The sequence below is a fragment of the Raphanus sativus genome, unplaced genomic scaffold, assembly GCF_000801105.2.
Source record: "Raphanus sativus cultivar WK10039 unplaced genomic scaffold, ASM80110v3 Scaffold1939, whole genome shotgun sequence".
Lineage (NCBI taxonomy): Eukaryota > Viridiplantae > Streptophyta > Magnoliopsida > Brassicales > Brassicaceae > Raphanus > Raphanus sativus.
The window spans coordinates 1-18,283 of record NW_026617248.1 but is presented as its reverse complement, the minus strand read 5'-3'; the positions used below and the strand labels follow the sequence as shown (position 1 = coordinate 18,283).

Genomic DNA, 18,283 nt, shown 5'->3' with positions numbered 1-18,283 from the left:
AAAAAGGAAAAATAAATGTAGAATAAATTTTGAATTTACTGTTGAAAAAAATACTAGTTTAAAAATTACCCAAAACCAAAGGAGATCCTGTAAATAACTCCTTATAATTAATTCATTGGGCTAAGCCATGAGTCATATGACCATATTGTGATTCACATTAAGACTGATAAGGAGTAAACAACCCACGTGTAGACTGATAAGGAGTAAACAACCCACGTGTAGGAAAAAACACAATCCATGTAAAGAGTTTCTGAATTTGATCACCAACGCGTTAGGCGGTAAACTTTACTAGGTCGTTGCACAAAAACAAATAAAAAGATTTGTGTATATATATTTAACAGTAAGGAAATTTGATTGCATTTAGTTACTAATAAGTACCTCACAAAAAAAAGAAGAAGAAATTCGTCTAATACATAGATATAATCATTGAGCTAATTCAATATATTGACAAACGCAACACAATACATGAGCCAAAAAATTTATTAAAAAAGAAAAGAATACATAGCCAAACTATTTAATTAGGAGCCAATACCGGTTTGGTTAGGTATAGAGAGGTACCTTCTCAGAGAGTGCGTCTTGGATGACGAGGATGTCGGAGGTGATGGCGGATATGACTTCTCCGGTGGAAGCTTCAGTATCAAATAAGCTTATGTCTTGACTTAACATTGACCGGAGATAAGCTCTCCTCATTTTTGCTGCTTGCCTCTCTCCCGTATGCATCCAACATGCAACCTCTGTTTCCATTTTATTATATTCTTATCTACTAACTTACAAAATGAATTATAATAAGAGATTGTTTTGTTTAAAATTTTATAATTGTTATTTACCTAACCATGATGAGAATAGTATAGCCACACTGAGATATACAAAACCCAACGAGTACTGCACCAAAATAAATAAAAGTTAAGCCGTGTAATCATAAAAAAAAAGATTACTAAAATTTCATTCGAAATTTATAATAATGTTTAACCTGGTACAAAGAACAATTTTACAGGTGAAAGTTCTCTTTAGTATAAAGATATAAGATTATATCCTACAGAAAATAGATAAAAACCTTGGCGACTTTGTGAGAGGCTTGGTGACTATCTAGATAAGCAATACCAATAACGTTGATAAGTTTGCCAAAAAATATGAAAAAGACCGGAACGGAGGCGCCGTGAATGCACGCGCCGATTGATCCGAGAGTCATGAGAACACAATCGTTGAAATCTGCGAAGGAGAAGAGCTTAAGCAATGACACCTTTTGAGTCACCGCCTTCTTCTCATTCTCCATCTCCGTCGCCAGATCATCGGACGGCTCCATTGTTATCGGAAAAGGTGTGTTTAGTTGTTGAAGAGGAAATATGATGAGAAAACAAGGAAGATAAACTAAAATAGGGAGAGTGTTTAGAGAGGGATAGAGCATTAAGTGAAAGAAGACATAAGACCAAGTTTATTGGTTTCAATCGTTTGGTATGATTACGCCTAGGTATGATGCTCTCTACTAATAACTAATAAGTGTCTAATAAAGTATGATCTCCCGCTTTATTTTGAATTGTGTATAAAAACCGTATAAGTGGGCATTCTATATTTCTTGATCGACAAATTGAGATATTTTAAATCATTTTTGGATTGCTTCATTATTTGTGGGTAAAAGTGGAAAACATGGATCTAGAGGTAAATTAACGTATCGATGCTTCTTATGTGTATCTACTAGATTCTATATAAAGTATAGAGAGGTATAGAGAGATCGACCCAAGGGAAAATCTATTCATCTCCGGAAATTTTAAATGATGGGATACAATACTTGTTCGTCACCCGGAAACCAACCATGCATGTGCAATTAAGAAACTAAACAAGTGACAATTTATAAAGTAGTGATCATCACCACATCAGTCTAAACTAGAGATTAATATCTCGTAAGATACACGTTTTGTATTGTCATTGCAGAAATAGCAGGGCTCTTAGGGCAACCCCATTGGACTATCTTAATTGAATATCTAAAACTTTTTAAAGTTCAAACAGTGCAAAATATGGAAAAAAGTGGAAAGAGGTGAAGAAAAAGTTCTCTGCACTTATCCTCAACAAATATTTTCTGTCTATGTGTTGATTTATGAATGGATTTTTTTTTTGTAGTTTAAATTTTAATTGTTAATTAAGTTATATTAAAACTAATAATTTTATAACTCTTGGATACTTATTGTGAGAAACTTACCATTGGGAATGCTCTTGGATTTGTAGGTACAATTTTACCACTTTTTTTTTGTAAATGATAATATTACCACTTATTAAAAGGAAAACAGAAAACATCCATCAAATTCAAAATATAATATAAAGTGGCTCTTCTGAGGAAAGTTTGTGTCTGAAAACCTCTTACAACTCGTGGATATTGATATATATCGTCACACATGTTTCTTTATAAAATAATGTAATACTTTTAACATTTAACCAAAAGAAAATATTGTTTTTTAAATACCACACAAGATGTTATGCGTGAGAGGGACAAAATAATAGCGTATTTGTTTATTACGCACACGAGATTTTTCTTTTATTTGTATAAAACATGAGGGAAATCAATAACCTTTTATGCTGCCGTTGCTTCATCTATTGTTAAGTTTCAATAAACTTATGAATCTAGAGACAAATGTGTGTGTAACAGATATTGTTTTTTGGCAATTTTCAAGACACTTTTTGTTGAAGAAGAACTAAAAACAACAAACTAAAAGGAGACAAAAACATCAAAGTATGGCCTCTGAACAGCAACCAAACATTTAACCAAACCATCGCCGCGTTAAACGCAAATATGACAAATGCTCCGGCCGAGACCACTAACACCGCCTTGAATCGAAGAAGACAAGACGCTATAAGGATTGCTAAAAATAACCACATCCTATTGATCACCATCTTATACTGTGATCTTGATAATATTTTTACATGATTCTTACTTTGTTTTCCAACTCGAACAACTTGTTTCTATTGACAAATCTATAGTATGGATGTGATAGTTTTATCATTATTAGTATCTTTTAAACAGGGAAGGCATGGTGCAAGATTAAATGCAAATTAGTGATCTAACTGCATGTGCATGATTTAGTTATATTTGGGATTAGGTGTTCTTTTGCATTTGTGGTAGTGAAAATAATGTATTTGAGCTGGTTATTAAAAGTTAAATTAAATAATTTTTTTTTCCTAATTTTGAGAGCTATAGTTATTTGACACATTCAGAGCTGAGGATCAGAGACGTAGATACATCATAATGTAGATATTCACTAGCATGCAATGATCATATTCTTTTATGATCATGTTCAGTAGCCAGTGATGATAAGCAGCCCTAGAGAATGTATATTACGTTTATAATCCCTTTTATTTCATAATTTACACAACATTTATAGATAACATATCGATACTGATCCGGTGATCACGCGATGTTTTGTAAACTCATTCTAATTTCAAAACAGTTAGTCAAAAACTAACTCCATGAACCAAGGAGAGAAAAGCTCTCCATCTAATTAAAACCATAACCAAAGACGCTCATATTATCAACAGATTCCATTTCTGTCTGCTTAAAAAGAAATAAACACAAGTCTTCATTGTCTTTGAGGAGAACACAAGCCATGGATTCTATAAGAGGCCAAGGTGGGATTCAGATGCTTTTAACTGCTGAACAAGAAGCTGGCCGGATCGTTTCAGCTGCTAGGACCGGTATAGTCTTTTTCTTTGACGGTTTCTTGGTTTATTAGGGGTATAGGACCGACCCAGCGAAACATTGATTTTCTCAATTTTTTTTATAACCTAGATCTAAGCTTTCAAATTATGTTAAAAAATATATATTTTATTAACGCTTTAAATAAATTTTTATAAATCCTTTTCATCATTTCTTTTTTTATTTATATTTTGATGGATGAATCAATGATCAGCAAAACTAGCAAGAATGAAGCAAGCAAAAGACGAGGCTGAGAAGGAAATGGAAGAGTATCGGTCCCGTCTAGAAGAAGAGTATCAGACACAAATCTCTGGGGTAATCAGAACCAAAAACAAAAACTAGATACTGAGCTAGGTTTCGTACTCATTCTATACCTTCTTTATTTTCAGACAGAACAAGAAGCAGCTGCAAAACGTTTAGAAGAGGAGACAGACGGCAGGATCCAGAACCTTAAGGAGTCTAGTTCAAAGGTCTCTAAGGAGATTGTGAAAATGCTCATCAAGTATGTTACCACTACAGGAGCATGATCCCTCAATATAGTTCTCCTTATTTTTGTTGTTATGTTACCTTTTTATTTTTTTGATAAGTTTTTTCTATTGCAATGTGATGACAAACTATAACGATTTGAAATGAATAAAACTGTTGGCAGAAGTTTTGAATTGTTTTTTGATGAATCCACAAACCAAGTTACACATACTAGTGTACACTACTGATACAATTATCCAATATTTACTACCAACATGGCCACACAATCATCACAACGGCTATGATCAAATTCTAAAGTACAAACAACATTCTTCACAATCATTGCGACCTGTATCGACTATATCTGAATCAGTCACTATCTTGAATCAGAAGAGCCACTCATCGCCTTGATTCTCGGCTTTCTACAGAACACAAAACAAAGCAGACATCTCAATGAAACAATAGATCCATTTAACCATTTCAAGTCTATCCAGTCCTTATGCACATGTCAATATAAGACATTAAGACAAATCTTTTATGTTTCTAAGATTGTGATTATTCACACTTAAAACTTTGAAGTTGAGGAAGTTAGTACCTTCACTAAAGGGCTGTTCCAAACGAGTGACAATATGTTTCCCATAAGTGTATTTCTTCAAAGCAGAAGCATGCATTCTGACTCTGCTGACCAACACCACACGCTGATCAACACTACACGTCTCGAATATCTTCTGCACCACATAGTTTCCATACTGGTCCTTCATCATCATCTGTTCAAAAGGTGAGCTTATTACAGTTAATAATAATATCCTATTATCAGTTTAAGAAGAAAAGAAATGTTAATCAGGTTTGGTCCATTTTTGCTCACCAATAGACTATCATAGCTCTCATCAGGCCCTGCAATCTCTTTGATGATGAGGTCCCGCTCGATCCTGCCACCATGCTCAAGACACTTCTCTATAACATTCGATGCAAACTTATGCAGGCTAAGCTGGACTATGTGCCCTGATAGTTTCCTCACGATCCTCTCTCGCTCTTCAGATGTCCCTTTCTCCAAGACATGCTGTCACAACAACAACAACATTGGTTGGAAACTATGACGTTTTGATTTATTTTTTAAATTCATTTGACAGACCTGTATGACGTAATTGCCATATTGATCCTTGGAAAGGACACGTGCTGACTCCAGTATCTCCTCGGTGATGAACTGACACTGATGCTCATTTGAGCAACGCTCCATAAGCCTCTATAACATAATAACACATTTGTTCTTGAGTTACTAAATGCATAGAGAACAGTCTGTTTTTAAGTGAGTTCTTTAGTTACTACCTGTATGACACGGCAGCCATAAGGATGCATAGAGAGAGAGGAGACTTGACCACGGAATGCAGACAACATGAAACCAACTCTGTCTGCGTGAATACTCTCGATGCATTTCTGGATCACATGGTTTCCATTTTGGTCTCGAACACACCTCATGACTTCCCCGTCGAGCTCACGTGCTAGACGAACTCTCTGGTCAGGCTCTATGACATCAAGTGCCTACACCAGTAAACAAAGTTTCAAACTCCAAGTTCTAGACAAAGAAAAGAAATGAATGACTTCTTGTTACCTTTTGTATCACGCGACAACCGTACATCTGCATACTGAGAGGTACTATCTGTCCCATGAGCTGATCCGCGAGTTCTTTTCTCTGTGATTGGGTTCCGTATTCGAAAAACTGAAACAAGATAACCGCAAATAATCAAAGAAAAGGGGGGAAAATGCATTGTGAGGACATAGGCTCTCAACTAGGAAACAGACCTTTTGAATGACGTAATTGCCAAACACATCTGTCATTAGCTTGCAAGCATGAGGAAGTAGTTCCCTAAATACAGATTCTTTCTCTTCTGGATTACAGTTCTCAAGCTTTTGCTGAATGAATCGGCTCCCGTGCTGATCCGCACTGTAAAAGATAACAAAGTTTAATAAAAAGAGAGCCAAGAACAGACTTGTGAAAGAAAGAAAGAAAGATGAAAAAAACTTGCCTGAACTCAACAATGTGTCCTGTGATGTCTGATAAACCAAACCTCCTGCCTTTTCCAGACTTGAGCTCTTCAAGAAAATTGCACAATCTCGGACCATTGGTACCTTCCATGCTTCCATGTGGCTGCTGCCACCCAGGGTATGCCTCTACATAGGGAACAGTGCCAGGAGGAGCACTAGGCAGATATTGCACCATCATGCCCATACTTGGCTGGCCTCCATAGTAATTAAGACCCACCATTCCCATTCTACCCACACTATAGGTATTTAGTCCTCTTATCTGCCTGACGAACTTCTGCTCACCTTCTTGAGCCTCAGGAGCATTCTTATGGTTCCCCCTAGGAGCATTCATATGCCCCAGTGCCTGTTGACTGTACTGCATATACATAGGATCTGGAAAAGAAGGTTGACCTTGTGGAGGAGCATAGAAACTTTCAGCATACTGAGGACTAAACTCTGGACGGGCAATAAGCGGGGCGGGACCATGTGAAGGGAATCCAGGCATAAACTGTGGGTGTGGGGTCATGTTAGTGTACGGTCCACCATAACCATACTGTGGAGAGTAGACACCAGGAGACTGCATGTTATAGACTTGAGCTGGTGGTGAAGTCACGTAACCCGTTTGCGTAGCAGCATAAGGTGGAGGAGTAAAGACTGAAGACTGAAGCACATGCTGACCATAATGAAACTGTCCTGTCCCGTTAACACTACTGTGATAACTCATGCCGTTGCCGCTGCCGCCACTTTGAATCCATGTTACATTAGTTTGTTGTGGATACATCTGCCTTGGCTCTCGAGTGTGTTTAGCTGTCCCGGACCCAGATATGCTAGTTTTCTTCATCTTAGAGATGATGGTGGAGGACTCATCTGGACTACTATTCTCTGTGCCAGTTGAAGCAGCGTTATCTCTAACTACGACTTCAGCATCTGAAGAGTTAGGACGACTATGTTGAGGGGTTTGACTAATGTCGACCACGTTTGTGCTATCAGAAACACTATTAACAGATTGCTGTTGAGAGACTACTTCATCCTCAGACACTTCCTTGTGAGTAGAGAGTGTAGCTTGGGACAAATGAATGGGAGGAGAACTAACTATATTCAATCCCCGGTTACTTCTACCTACACGATTGTCTACGAACTGATACTCGGTGGTAGTAGGGTAATAAACAGGTGGAGAAGGTGTGCGGGTCAGGTTGTGTTGAGGCTCCTGAGCTGCCCTGTCGTGTGTCCCCTGTCGTGACAAGAGACTATCAACAGCTAGAAACGATCCTTCCATGCTCGGAGGCGCACTTTCACTTCGGTTAGGAGCAGAAACAGGTCTAGAGTTAGACCATCTCTCGTTGTTCCCCGACATCCTCCTAATAGGATTCTCAGTTGCCATTTGCTTGAAAAAGGTTGTTGCTTTCGTTAGTCTACAACATTGAACAAGAAAGCGACATTTAACACAAACTAATCATATTCACAGGCACACATACTAATTCATCAACATGATAAGTAAATGAGATTGTTCATAAACAGAGCAAGTTATTATCAAAATCTCTGATTTGCCTCAAGTTTATACATTTCTCAAGGAAACAAGTAAGAATCTGCAGAAAGTTTGAACCTTTTTCTCGAAATCGAGTAGTAAAAAGGTGAAAAAGTAAAGAACACAGAGAGAACAACCAAGAGCAGAAACTTAAAGAGTCTCTATGACATATTACATGAACCATGTAAATGCTCCTCGAAAGAAAGTGAAAACCCAACACGAGAAGGCAGAGAGAGAAGAAACAGAGCGTAAGCAGGTAATCTTAGATTTCGTATTCCCAAAAGAACCCTAGAAACGAAGCAACAAGTGAAAAGAGAGAGGGAGAAGAGAAGAGGAAGTGACTACTTTGGCTTACCAGAAGGTTGGGGGATTATTCGGCGAGGAAGATTCACTGTATAACAAACCCTAGAGTCTGCTGCTGCTGCTGCTCTTATTTAGGTCGTCAGAGTCAAAGAGACAAGGAGGAGAGAGGAGAGAGAAGAGAGACAAGGGTATTGATTGCATTGGTGTCTTGTAAAACATAAAGTGACTATCTTTGGTTAAGTCACTCAGATTTTTTTATATGTTTAGATTTTTTCCTGTAATGGCAATAAAAAATGTCATTTCCAGTTTTCCACCGTTATGGTGCTTTCTTTCATTTTTCTTCAAAAGTTTGTGGAGTTTTTTACTTTTTGAGCATTATCGATTTACCAAAATATTATTCCTTCTATTTTTTCCAATTTATATATTAAAAAATAAATCGTTGTTCTAGAATAAAAATTGGTTCTTGGATTACACTTTAATTAATCTCTTTTAATCAATCATCGCTAGTGTACATAAATTCTTTTTTTAACAGTGTAAATATAATTTGTGTTTGAATTAATGTGCTAGAAATAACATTTTGTACAAGTTCTTAGTGAAATTTGGATATCATTAAACATACGGAACAAGTTTATGTATCTTAGAAGTCAAGAATTTCTTAAGGATGTTGTAAATAATTAGTGGAATTGATCCAAGGTAATCCTTTAAACTCAAATGTACTGAATTCGAGAAGAAAAATAATTAAACAAGGAAATCCACACAAGCCATACAAACTACAAAATATCTCTCACATTTTCTTGATTTGCAGGAAGGTGATGTCAATTTGAAACCTGAGACGTGACGAGTCGGCTAATCTCGTTTCGGTGTAAAACTGGTTTTAGATTACTGGTGACTTTTAATACTAGCTACTTCTTAACCTTCCTTTCGGATTTTTTTTTCATGATTTCATAAAATTTCAATGATGCTAACAGATAAGAGACATCTACTAGGCTGTAAAGCGCACAATTAAATTAAGCTTAGAACTAATTTATAAAAAAAAACATATTTGCCCTGATATAGTTTATTACAAGTACATGTTTGGTAAGAATTGACGAGATTCATGAGAAATGGGAAATGAAATATGACGGGAAAAAAAAAGAAGTATGACAGAAAATTTTGATAGGAAACAAGATAATATTTAGGATTCTAAAAAAGGGCTTCCAATACCATATATATAACCCATATAACTAAATAATTTTTTTTCTTTAATTAAGAAAATGCATAATGTGGGAGTATATACAAACCCAATCACATAACCAAAGCTTTAAACCAAAACAAAAAGACTCAAATTACACTGATTTACTACTTTTTTTTGGGTCAAACACTGATTTACTACTATATCACAATGACAAAGCCTATACACATGACTCTCTCGTACATGACTAAAGTTATATACATGACTCCACATCACAATATATCGATTATAAATATCATCATATTCACTTGCGTCTCGTATGTTGTTGGGCAGAGTCAAAAGCTCTACATGTAGTATGGTCGTATGGACCATCCATCACCTTCCAGAGAGAGAGAGAGAGAGAGAGAGTGCGGCTCATGATCTCAGGTTCGAGTTTAGCTGCTAATAAAACAAAACAAAATCAAATCAATTAATTAGTGTCCGTAAGCAAGCAGGTCTTCCGGCGTCGTGGTAGGACTGTCCTAAGTGCGATGACAGAACTTAATTCGTTATTTAGACCATCCACTTGGAAACATTTATGTTCCATTACCGATTCAGAAAAGGGCCAAGAGTCGTGAAGCCAACTCAAATCCAACCCAAAGTAGAAATGTAGATCCTTTTGAACTAAATTTATAATCTAATAACAAAACAATAAGAGAAATTATTGGAGTCAGTGACAAAAAAAAAAAGAAGAGAAATTACTGGAGAAAATGGAATCCCTGTATTTAAAAATATGTTTTCAAACCCAATAGAGAGGAAGTGAATCAAGTATAAAAAGAAATGAAAAAGGCTCTGAAATCGTCTTTCAGTTTACTTGTATGCATGGTTTTAGAAACTTAAAGAATCTTAAAGAAGAAAAAAAAGCTCTCCTTTTCTCTCTCTCTCTCTCTTTCGACCTTATAATCGCAGAATCACTCTTCTGTTTGTTGACCTAGATCTTGAGGATCAAAGTTGAATTTTTGAGATCTGGGTTTTGGACAAAGACTCTGTCTTTCTTCATTCATTCTACCGTTTTTGTTTCAGCTCAGCTCGAAATTTTATTTAAGGTAAATATGCAACTTTGACTCGCTACAGTGTCTCTTTTTAAAGTCTTTGTAACTGCTGGAAAGCGAATCTGAGATTTGTAGCTTTTTGGACTTTAGTTTGGTCGGAGGGGAATGAATGCTCACGAGACTTTCACTTACTTAAAAGGCTTTAAGTTATGTTCCTACGTGTGTGCTTGCTAGAGAGTGATAGTGAGGAACAACGTGCATTTTTTTTTTTTTTTTTTTTTTGCGGTTTTCACAATTCTCCATTTTGCTGATTGGATTCTTCTTCTTTTAAAAGATTAGTTTCGAAACGTTACTTAAATATCTCCGTGTTTTCCGGTCTGAATCCGACTTTTGTTTGTGTTCTCAATTTATAAAACCTCAAATCTTTCTTCTTCAGGCAATGGCTAGTATGAAATAAAGATTCCATCTTTTGTATGCGTTTCAACTAGAAGGGAGGCGTGATTCGGTTTCCAAATGGTTGAGGCGCAGCAGAAGAGTTATCAAGTGCCACGTCACCACACATCTCTCAAGAAGCCCTTATGGCTCGTCTTGGCAGTTTCAGTGCTCAGCATGCTTCTCATCTGTACTCACATGATGTCTCCACGACACAGCAAGACCTCCTCCTCGTGGCTACCTATTCACGTCAGGAAACTCACTGACGAAGAGGTAGCAGCACGAGCAGTGGCCAGAGACATACTCAAAACGCCTCCCTCCCTAACCGAAAACTCCAAAATCGCTTTCTTGTTCTTGACTCCTGGTACTTTGCCGTTTGAGAAGCTCTGGGATGACTTCTTCACGGTAAACAAACACACACCTCAACGAAAGAGTGTTCACATATTTATATTCACTAATATGTTTGTGGTTTTAATCTGAAAAGGGTCATGAAGGGAAGTTCTCTATCTACATCCACCCCTCCAAGGAAAGGCCAGTTCATATCAGTAGTCACTTTTCTGATCGAGAGATCCATAGTGATGAGGTCACTTGGGGTAGGATCTCTATGGTTGATGCTGAGAAGAGGCTACTGGTTAGTGCTCTTGAAGATCCTGATAACCAACACTTTGTTCTTCTTTCAGAGAGGTAATGGTTTCAATCTTGCTTTTCAAGTGTCCCAAACTAAGATCTTCTTCTGCACTATGAACTTTTATTTTCTCTATATGCAGTTGTATACCGTTGCATAATTTTGACTACACCTATAGATATTTGATGTACTCCAACGTCAGCTTCATTGAGAGGTAAATGAATCTCTTTAATCAAAAGAATCTTTATTAATGTTCATTGACACAAGCTTCAATTATATTTATGTCTCTCAAGTTTTGTGGATCCTGGTCCTCATGGAACTGGTAGACACATGGAACACATGTTACCTGAGATTGCGAGGGTAGATTTTAGAAAGGGTGCCCAGGTAAAGACAAGCTTTTAGTCTCTAAGAGACTGTCTTAAGTAGTTACTGCTGTTGACTGTTGTTACTTCTTCTGGGCCAGTGGTTCACAATGAAGCGACAACACGCGGTTATAGTGATGGCTGATGGTCTCTACTACTCAAAGTTCCGCCAATATTGTGGAGTAAGTTTGTCCTGCAGCTGAAATAGTTTTGGTTTTTAGTTTTGATTATGACAAGAAAGTTTATATAAATTTCAGCCAGGGATAGAGGCTGACAAGAACTGCATTGCAGATGAACATTACTTGCCAACATTCTTCAGTGTGAGGAGGATATGCTTCTTAACACACACACACACACACACCCCATCTTCTGCAGTCTTCTTAGATGCTGAAACAATTTTTGTTTGTTTGTTTTGCTGGATCTTCTTTCAGATGATTGATCCTATGGGGATCTCTAACTGGTCAGTGACTTATGTTGATTGGTCTGAACGACAGTGGCATCCCAAGACTTACACAGCAAATGAGATATCATTAGATTTCATGAAAAATGTCACAGTACGGTTTCAAACACACAACTCTTGCAAACTGTCATAATTAGCTTCTTATTCTACTTTTTTTTCGTTTCTCCCTTTTCAGACCGAAGAGATGAGTACACATGTCACAAGTGTGGGAGAGGTATATGCTCTAGCAGATCTTTTCTATTGTGGCCTATCTACATCTCTTTGTTTATACTTTTGGACTTGTGGTTTTTGAAGCATGGAGATGAGCTGCATTGGCCATGTACGTGGAACGGGATTACACGGCCTTGTTATCTGTTTGCAAGGAAGTTTCATCCTGATACTCTCGACACATTGGTCAACCTCTTCCCAAACTACACAAGCACACTGGTCTAACCAAGGATTCTTGAGCTGAAACAAGCAATTCTTGAACCAATTTTTTTGTTCCAGATATGGATCTTTTAGATACTGTAAATCTTCTGAAAACCAAAAACTGAAATGACTCGTTGAAGTTGATGTTTCTCGATGAAACTGAAAGCCGTTTATACGAAGTTAGAGCAGAAACTCTTTTTTTATTAATCTAAAAGATCTTTCATATCAATAAGTTACATACCATTGTAACTTATTGACATACCATTCTCTTTGGCCAGGTCTCTCTATCAATAAGTTACATACCATTGTACTAACTTAGGCTAGCATCAATACAAGGGTTTTGGTAATGTCAGAGTCACTCATTACCAATAAAGTATTAGAAATTTATTATCAAATCATAACATATAACAAAAAGACCCCAATAAGAATCAAATCATTTTATTGTCAGTCAAGTGTATGATGAACACAAACATTATTTCCCATACAGCCAGAGTACAGGTCTTCTTCAATCATAAAAGAATCTTATAGCTTGAGGATACTGTTAAACTGAAGCTTTGTGGTCTTAGTTTTGTGAATCCTCGAACGGAGGTAAGCCCCATTCCTCTGGTTTGAAATCTAGAAGAGAGGCTAGAACTTGATCGGCAACACCACAGTAGGACTTGTCCAATCTCGGATCCGGTACCATTATTACATTCCTGGTTGAAAGAAAACACACACACACACACACACATGTTAGCCTTTTAGGGACTCTCAAACTCAACCACAAACTAACTAGCTCATCCTTTGAGAGAATTTGGAACCAGGAACCAACTTACATTCCAGCGTTTTTAGCTGCCATGACACCGGAAGGAGCATCTTCAAACACCAGAGCTTTGCGTGGATCTACAGGCCCGTCCTATGAAATCCGCATACATTATTAGTTTGTTTTACAAGCTCGTAGGTAGCATCAGTGTTTTTTCAATTCTAGAGTATTATGTATAGATAGTATGAACGACCTCAAATCTCCTAGCAGCAGCAAGAAAACCGTCAGGAGCAGGCTTCCCTTGCTTCACCTCTGGATCATCTCCCCGCACTATGTGATGCATCAAGGAGAAAAGCTCCCGGTGTCTTTGCGTTTTCAGATCAAAATGTCGTGTGTGTGTACTGCATTAACATCATTAGCGTCATTACATAACAGATCAGATATGTGCAAAACGATTGAATGCACTATCAGTGTTGTATTATTGATGTGCTGATGCAGAAGAAACAGATATACCCTGTGGCTACACAAATTGGGATTCCTTTCCCATGGAGATGTCTGAGAAGTCTGCTAGCTCCTTGCATTAGAGAAAAGAGATCAATCATGTCAGCAAAAAGTTATAATTTCTAACAATTTGTAATCTCATTGTATTGTTGTAACCTGGCATAAGGTCACTTGTAGGGAAGAGGTCTTGCAGCATTGACTCTCTCTCTACAATGAAGGCTTCTGGTGAAAGAGAGTCGCTGATTCCACATTCTTCGACGAAAAGCGTGGCAGCTTCTATGGCTTTCCTACCCATCATCTTGGCTTTCAAAGACCAGTCAAACGTTTTATTGTATCTAGCAAGTATCTTCTCCTGTACCTCCGTGTAAAACTTCTCAGTGTCTACAAAAAAAAAACAGTACACAGAACATAAATCAACATAAAGCTATACACTCAATAGTGAGAGTTTAGGACCAGCAACACACATCCTTTAAGTAAAGTTTATGTCATACCACTGAAACGAGAGAACACAAATAGCATAAAGTTTACAACTTTAAACACAACTTCTTACAAAACAGCCTCACAGTGACAATAACGCACGAACTACATTAAAGAACCACAGAAGCCAAAAAAAAACGAAGTTACCTAGAAGGAGCCCGTCCATGTCGAATATGACGTGAGTGATGTTACCTCTGCCGGCGTCTGTGACGGCGTTGACGGCGGTGGTGGTGGTGGTGGTCGACATAGCTGCTACGATTCGAGCGTTTAGTGAAGCTTTGGTCAACGATCTCTGCGGGAAACCTCTGGGAAAGGGAGGAAGGAAGATTGTCGGAATCGTATTAGATGGTCGGAATGAGATTCTTTGAGCAACGAATCTAGTTGGAGATGCTGATAACATAGTTCGACAACCAACTAAACTCTCGACCTGTGAGAGCTATATATAAGCGTCACCATTAATTGGGCTTTAATTTTTTTATCGGGTCTTCTTTACAGTGCTTTACTTTAATCATGGGCTGTGGCTGGGTTTAGAACTACGTCGTTTCATGAGCTTTGAGCAACCGAACAGAAAGTTGTGTGTTGAAAAGCAAGGGATGAACCAGCCAAGTCTTAAATGGAGCAGTTCACCGTCAGATACTCTTAAGTATAGTATAGACAGTCTTTTGGTATATTGGTCCGGATTGATGTCGCATAGGATGGGTCCATCAAATGATAAGTTATCTTATCTTACCTTCCAAGGTAGACAAGCCAACTCTTGTTTTACGTTGTATCATTGTGTGTACTTTGCAACCTTCTAATGTAAGTGGAGAACCTTCATGTAAGTTCTCAAGTACTAGTAAGGAAAAGAAAAAGTATGAGTCCAGGTCAGATAAAAATATAATGAAAATTCAAATGAAAGAAAACAAAATGGACCTTATATAAATGTTAATCTAAATTTTTGTTATACGACAAAAGTATATCTTCATACATTTTGAAATTGTATTATATGCAAACCAGATTTAATAATATTTAAATTAAAATAGTTATGTGAAAAACAAAAAAAAACTTATGCTAAATACATTCAAAAATTTTATACTTTTTGTTTAGTAAAAGACATATTTTACATTAAGAAAAATATAGATTTGTCAGATTTGGAATATGTAATAACAAAAATAAATGTAATATTTTTCTTTTGTTGGTGATTAAATCAAGAATATTGAAATAATATGTAAATATTCATGGATGTACATGGCGGTCCATTCATCCTAATGTATCTAAAGAGGTAGACGCTACTCCATTGTCCAATCGTCTGTTTCTCTCATGTCATACGCTGCATACTAAATCTAACAAGTTCAAAGTTGTCTGTTACTATATTTCGGTGTGTATCTTATAGAACATTGATGTTGCGTACACACTGGACGCCAAAAAAACAATCACTGCCAAACATATTAATAAACAGTCAGACCATATATACCTTCGAGATAGAATGAATTATGAATTATCAAGTACAACTTTTTATTTTCTCAGTAACATTATATATGCGTGTATGTATTATCGCATCTCAGAAACACTTGAATAAAAGAGAATAAATCAAAGTAACATCACAAGAATGAAATAACACGAAAGGGAAATAAAATAAAAATTATTGAGGAAAATGCTCGAAAATTCTCAATGTAGGAGGATCAACCAAAGTTTTCAAAGGTAACACTCCTTGGCAAAACCCTGAGGGAACCTCTTGTAATCGGTACAATAGTTGTAGATCATGAATTCTTTTTGCACCCAGTTCATCTGACCGATCTGGCGGTCATTGAGAGTGGTCCACATCCACGAGTTCTTGTTTCCGTCACAAGTCACCCATGTCAAGTTTGATGTCCTGCTACATGAGCTTTTGTCGTCGAAGTTCCTGTAATGTGCTCTGAATGGTGCGTTGCTCCAGTCTGTCTTCACGCGACCGCCCTGCGTGGCCCAGTCATCAGCTTCCCAAAGGCTTGAGTATATCTTCATGGGTTGGGACGTAGGGTATGCCACTCCATTTTTCTCGTTGTTCTTGAACACCCGAATTGGGATCCCATCCACAAGGAAGCTTCAGACACAAGAGAGTTTGTAAGAAAAACATGACAAGTGATTCTAGACGTTTTAAATGCCAAACATCCTTCTTCGTTTTTGTCTCCGTATGTTTAAAACACGATTTGGTCGGTAAAAAAAGTTTATACCAAATAAACAATTCTATCCGACCATGTCTAGTTTACATAGAAAAAACATTACAATGCGAAACATTCTTATTGTCCGCTTATATAACAATAAATGTGATTAGACGTGTCAAAGCGATCGTAAGCTTTTATATCAAATTAACCAGTAGACTAACTAATATTGCCCGTTGTTATCAATGTAGCATTTCCTAATAGACCTTTTTTTTGTCAGCCCTAGTAGACTATATACTCACATGATGTTAAGAGGGTTCCAGTGGACGGTGTAGGTGTGGAAACCAGCGGTGGGATCGAACCAGAGGCGGAACTGCATCTCGCGGTCACCTTTACCACCGGTGAAGACATTGGTGTGGATAGTGTAAGGCTGTCCTGTGAGATTTCCCAAGAACTCAAAGTCAATCTCATCCCATGTCGCACCTTTAGACGAAAGCTGCCACAAAATGTACAATATTAGGCGACATTTTCATTTATTACCTGACTGGTTTTCATATGAGAAAGAACCCTAATTATCAAATCATTTTCACAAGGAGATCCCTTACGTAGTAGGCGGTTACGGTTCCAGCTGAGTTTCCAGCGACGAGCTTGAGCTTCATGTCGATCTTACCGTACAAGTACTCCCTCTTGGACTGAAACCCTGAGCCGGAGACCTTGTCAAGGTGCAAGTGAGAAGCTGTCCACTCTCGTATATGTCGGCACGACCATCTCCCCAAGTGATATCAAAGCTCTCGTAGAAGCTTCCGGCAGATGCAACGAGAACAAAGAAGCCAAAGCCGAGGAAAGACAACAACAGAGGCTTTTTTGTCGCGGGAACCGCCATTTTTTGCCAGGTACTCTGTTGTTTCTTGCCTTGGAAGATAAGTGTCGGTCGATGGATTTAGGTGAGTTGCAAATGAGAGTTTATATAAAGAGAGAGTTTCATCATTCGTGGAGGCACAATATCGACCGACGTGGTAGTCTTAAACTTTGTATTTAGTAGTATTTAAATTAAGAATTATTCGACCTTACACGGTTCAACGTTATAGGCAAGTTCATGGACTATTGTCTATCTGTCACAAAAAAAAAAATTCTTGCATTTTCAAAATATTAGTTTAGATCAACATGCCGTTTTTAAATAGTAGGGTTGAAGAATTCTACCGTTATAGGATTAATTAATAGTCAAATAGCGTTTAAGTTTTTAACTTTTTTTTCCTAAAACTTTTTTTTTTAATTTAACTTATATTTTTTTGCTTGAGGAATCAAAAGGAATCTAAGAAAACGAGCTTCGGTAACTTTCTAAATTTTTGACTTTTCATATCCAACCAAAATGAAATACGATACTTCTCTAACTAGATATGAAACATCGTTATTGATTAATGGCTAAAGACCATCAGATATCATATAATTATTATTGGGTATATATAGAAAAATGGCGAACCACTTTTAATATAGTGGTTGTGAAATTGAAGAAAATATTGACTGAAGCAGGGTGAAGGGTTGAAACTTGAACTAAGTCAGAACCAAATATATAACAGGATGAAAGGTTGATCAATAACACTTGTCGATAAAAAGTGACATTCCCGCGTTGGATCACGCACAAGCTACATCCAATTAGACACAGTTGTTCTTGTTTAGCAGCTTGCAACGAGGTTCCTGGCCATGCATGAGGCTTTTGAAGGGTTAAGGTCTCAGATCTTCTGTTCTTTTTTTTCAGATTTATTCAATTTTGGACTTGCGATAATCACGGACATTATTCTCTAATAGGACATAACATCTTAGTTTATTCTATCATAACCCACGTTATTCTCTATGACTCTCTTTGAATAAAATATCTAATTTGCCCTTAGTGAATTTATTCTTGAGAAATTGCCAAAAATACCATTTTCATAGTACCACTTTTCATGTTTACACTAAC

The 18,283-nt window shown here is 37.2% G+C and overlaps 4 protein-coding genes and 1 pseudogene across 4 annotated transcripts; 2 read left to right on the top strand and 3 right to left on the bottom strand.

Annotated features, from left to right (window-relative positions):
- Nucleotides 1-3,490: 3,490 nt before the first annotated feature.
- On the top strand, nt 3,491-4,347 carry LOC108855106 (V-type proton ATPase subunit G3). The gene is made up of 3 exons (XM_018628823.2): nt 3,491-3,681; nt 3,897-3,997; nt 4,072-4,347. Exons 1-3 carry the CDS (start codon nt 3,594-3,596, stop codon nt 4,207-4,209), a joined length of 327 nt encoding a protein of 108 aa, XP_018484325.1. The 5' UTR covers nt 3,491-3,593; the 3' UTR covers nt 4,210-4,347.
- Nucleotides 4,313-8,216, bottom strand: LOC108855105 (pumilio homolog 6, chloroplastic-like). Its single transcript, XM_018628821.2, has 9 exons — nt 8,050-8,216; nt 6,172-7,581; nt 5,948-6,089; nt 5,757-5,864; nt 5,474-5,686; nt 5,280-5,390; nt 5,013-5,207; nt 4,743-4,914; nt 4,313-4,569 (listed from the first exon to the last, which is right to left on the bottom strand). The coding sequence occupies exons 2-9, from the start codon at nt 7,548-7,550 to the stop codon at nt 4,547-4,549; spliced, it is 2,343 nt and encodes a 780-aa protein (XP_018484323.2). The 5' UTR covers nt 7,551-7,581; nt 8,050-8,216; the 3' UTR covers nt 4,313-4,546.
- A 1,837-nt stretch (nt 8,217-10,053) lies between these two features.
- LOC130505001 (glycosyltransferase BC10-like) lies at nt 10,054-12,771 on the top strand. Its single transcript, XM_056999605.1, has 10 exons — nt 10,054-10,253; nt 10,636-11,036; nt 11,116-11,315; nt 11,399-11,470; nt 11,550-11,640; nt 11,720-11,800; nt 11,876-11,938; nt 12,050-12,172; nt 12,254-12,292; nt 12,373-12,771. Exons 2-10 carry the CDS (start codon nt 10,713-10,715, stop codon nt 12,508-12,510), a joined length of 1,131 nt encoding a protein of 376 aa, XP_056855585.1. The 5' UTR covers nt 10,054-10,253; nt 10,636-10,712; the 3' UTR covers nt 12,511-12,771.
- A 77-nt stretch (nt 12,772-12,848) lies between these two features.
- LOC130505002 ((DL)-glycerol-3-phosphatase 2-like) lies at nt 12,849-14,634 on the bottom strand. Its single transcript, XM_056999606.1, has 6 exons — nt 14,354-14,634; nt 13,886-14,110; nt 13,742-13,802; nt 13,482-13,629; nt 13,302-13,381; nt 12,849-13,181 (listed from the first exon to the last, which is right to left on the bottom strand). The coding sequence occupies exons 1-6, from the start codon at nt 14,604-14,606 to the stop codon at nt 13,049-13,051; spliced, it is 900 nt and encodes a 299-aa protein (XP_056855586.1). The 5' UTR covers nt 14,607-14,634; the 3' UTR covers nt 12,849-13,048.
- Nucleotides 14,635-15,682: 1,048 nt separating this feature from the next.
- On the bottom strand, nt 15,683-17,247 carry LOC130505003 (xyloglucan endotransglucosylase/hydrolase protein 14-like; annotated as a pseudogene).
- Between the last annotated feature and the right edge of the window lie 1,036 nt (nt 17,248-18,283).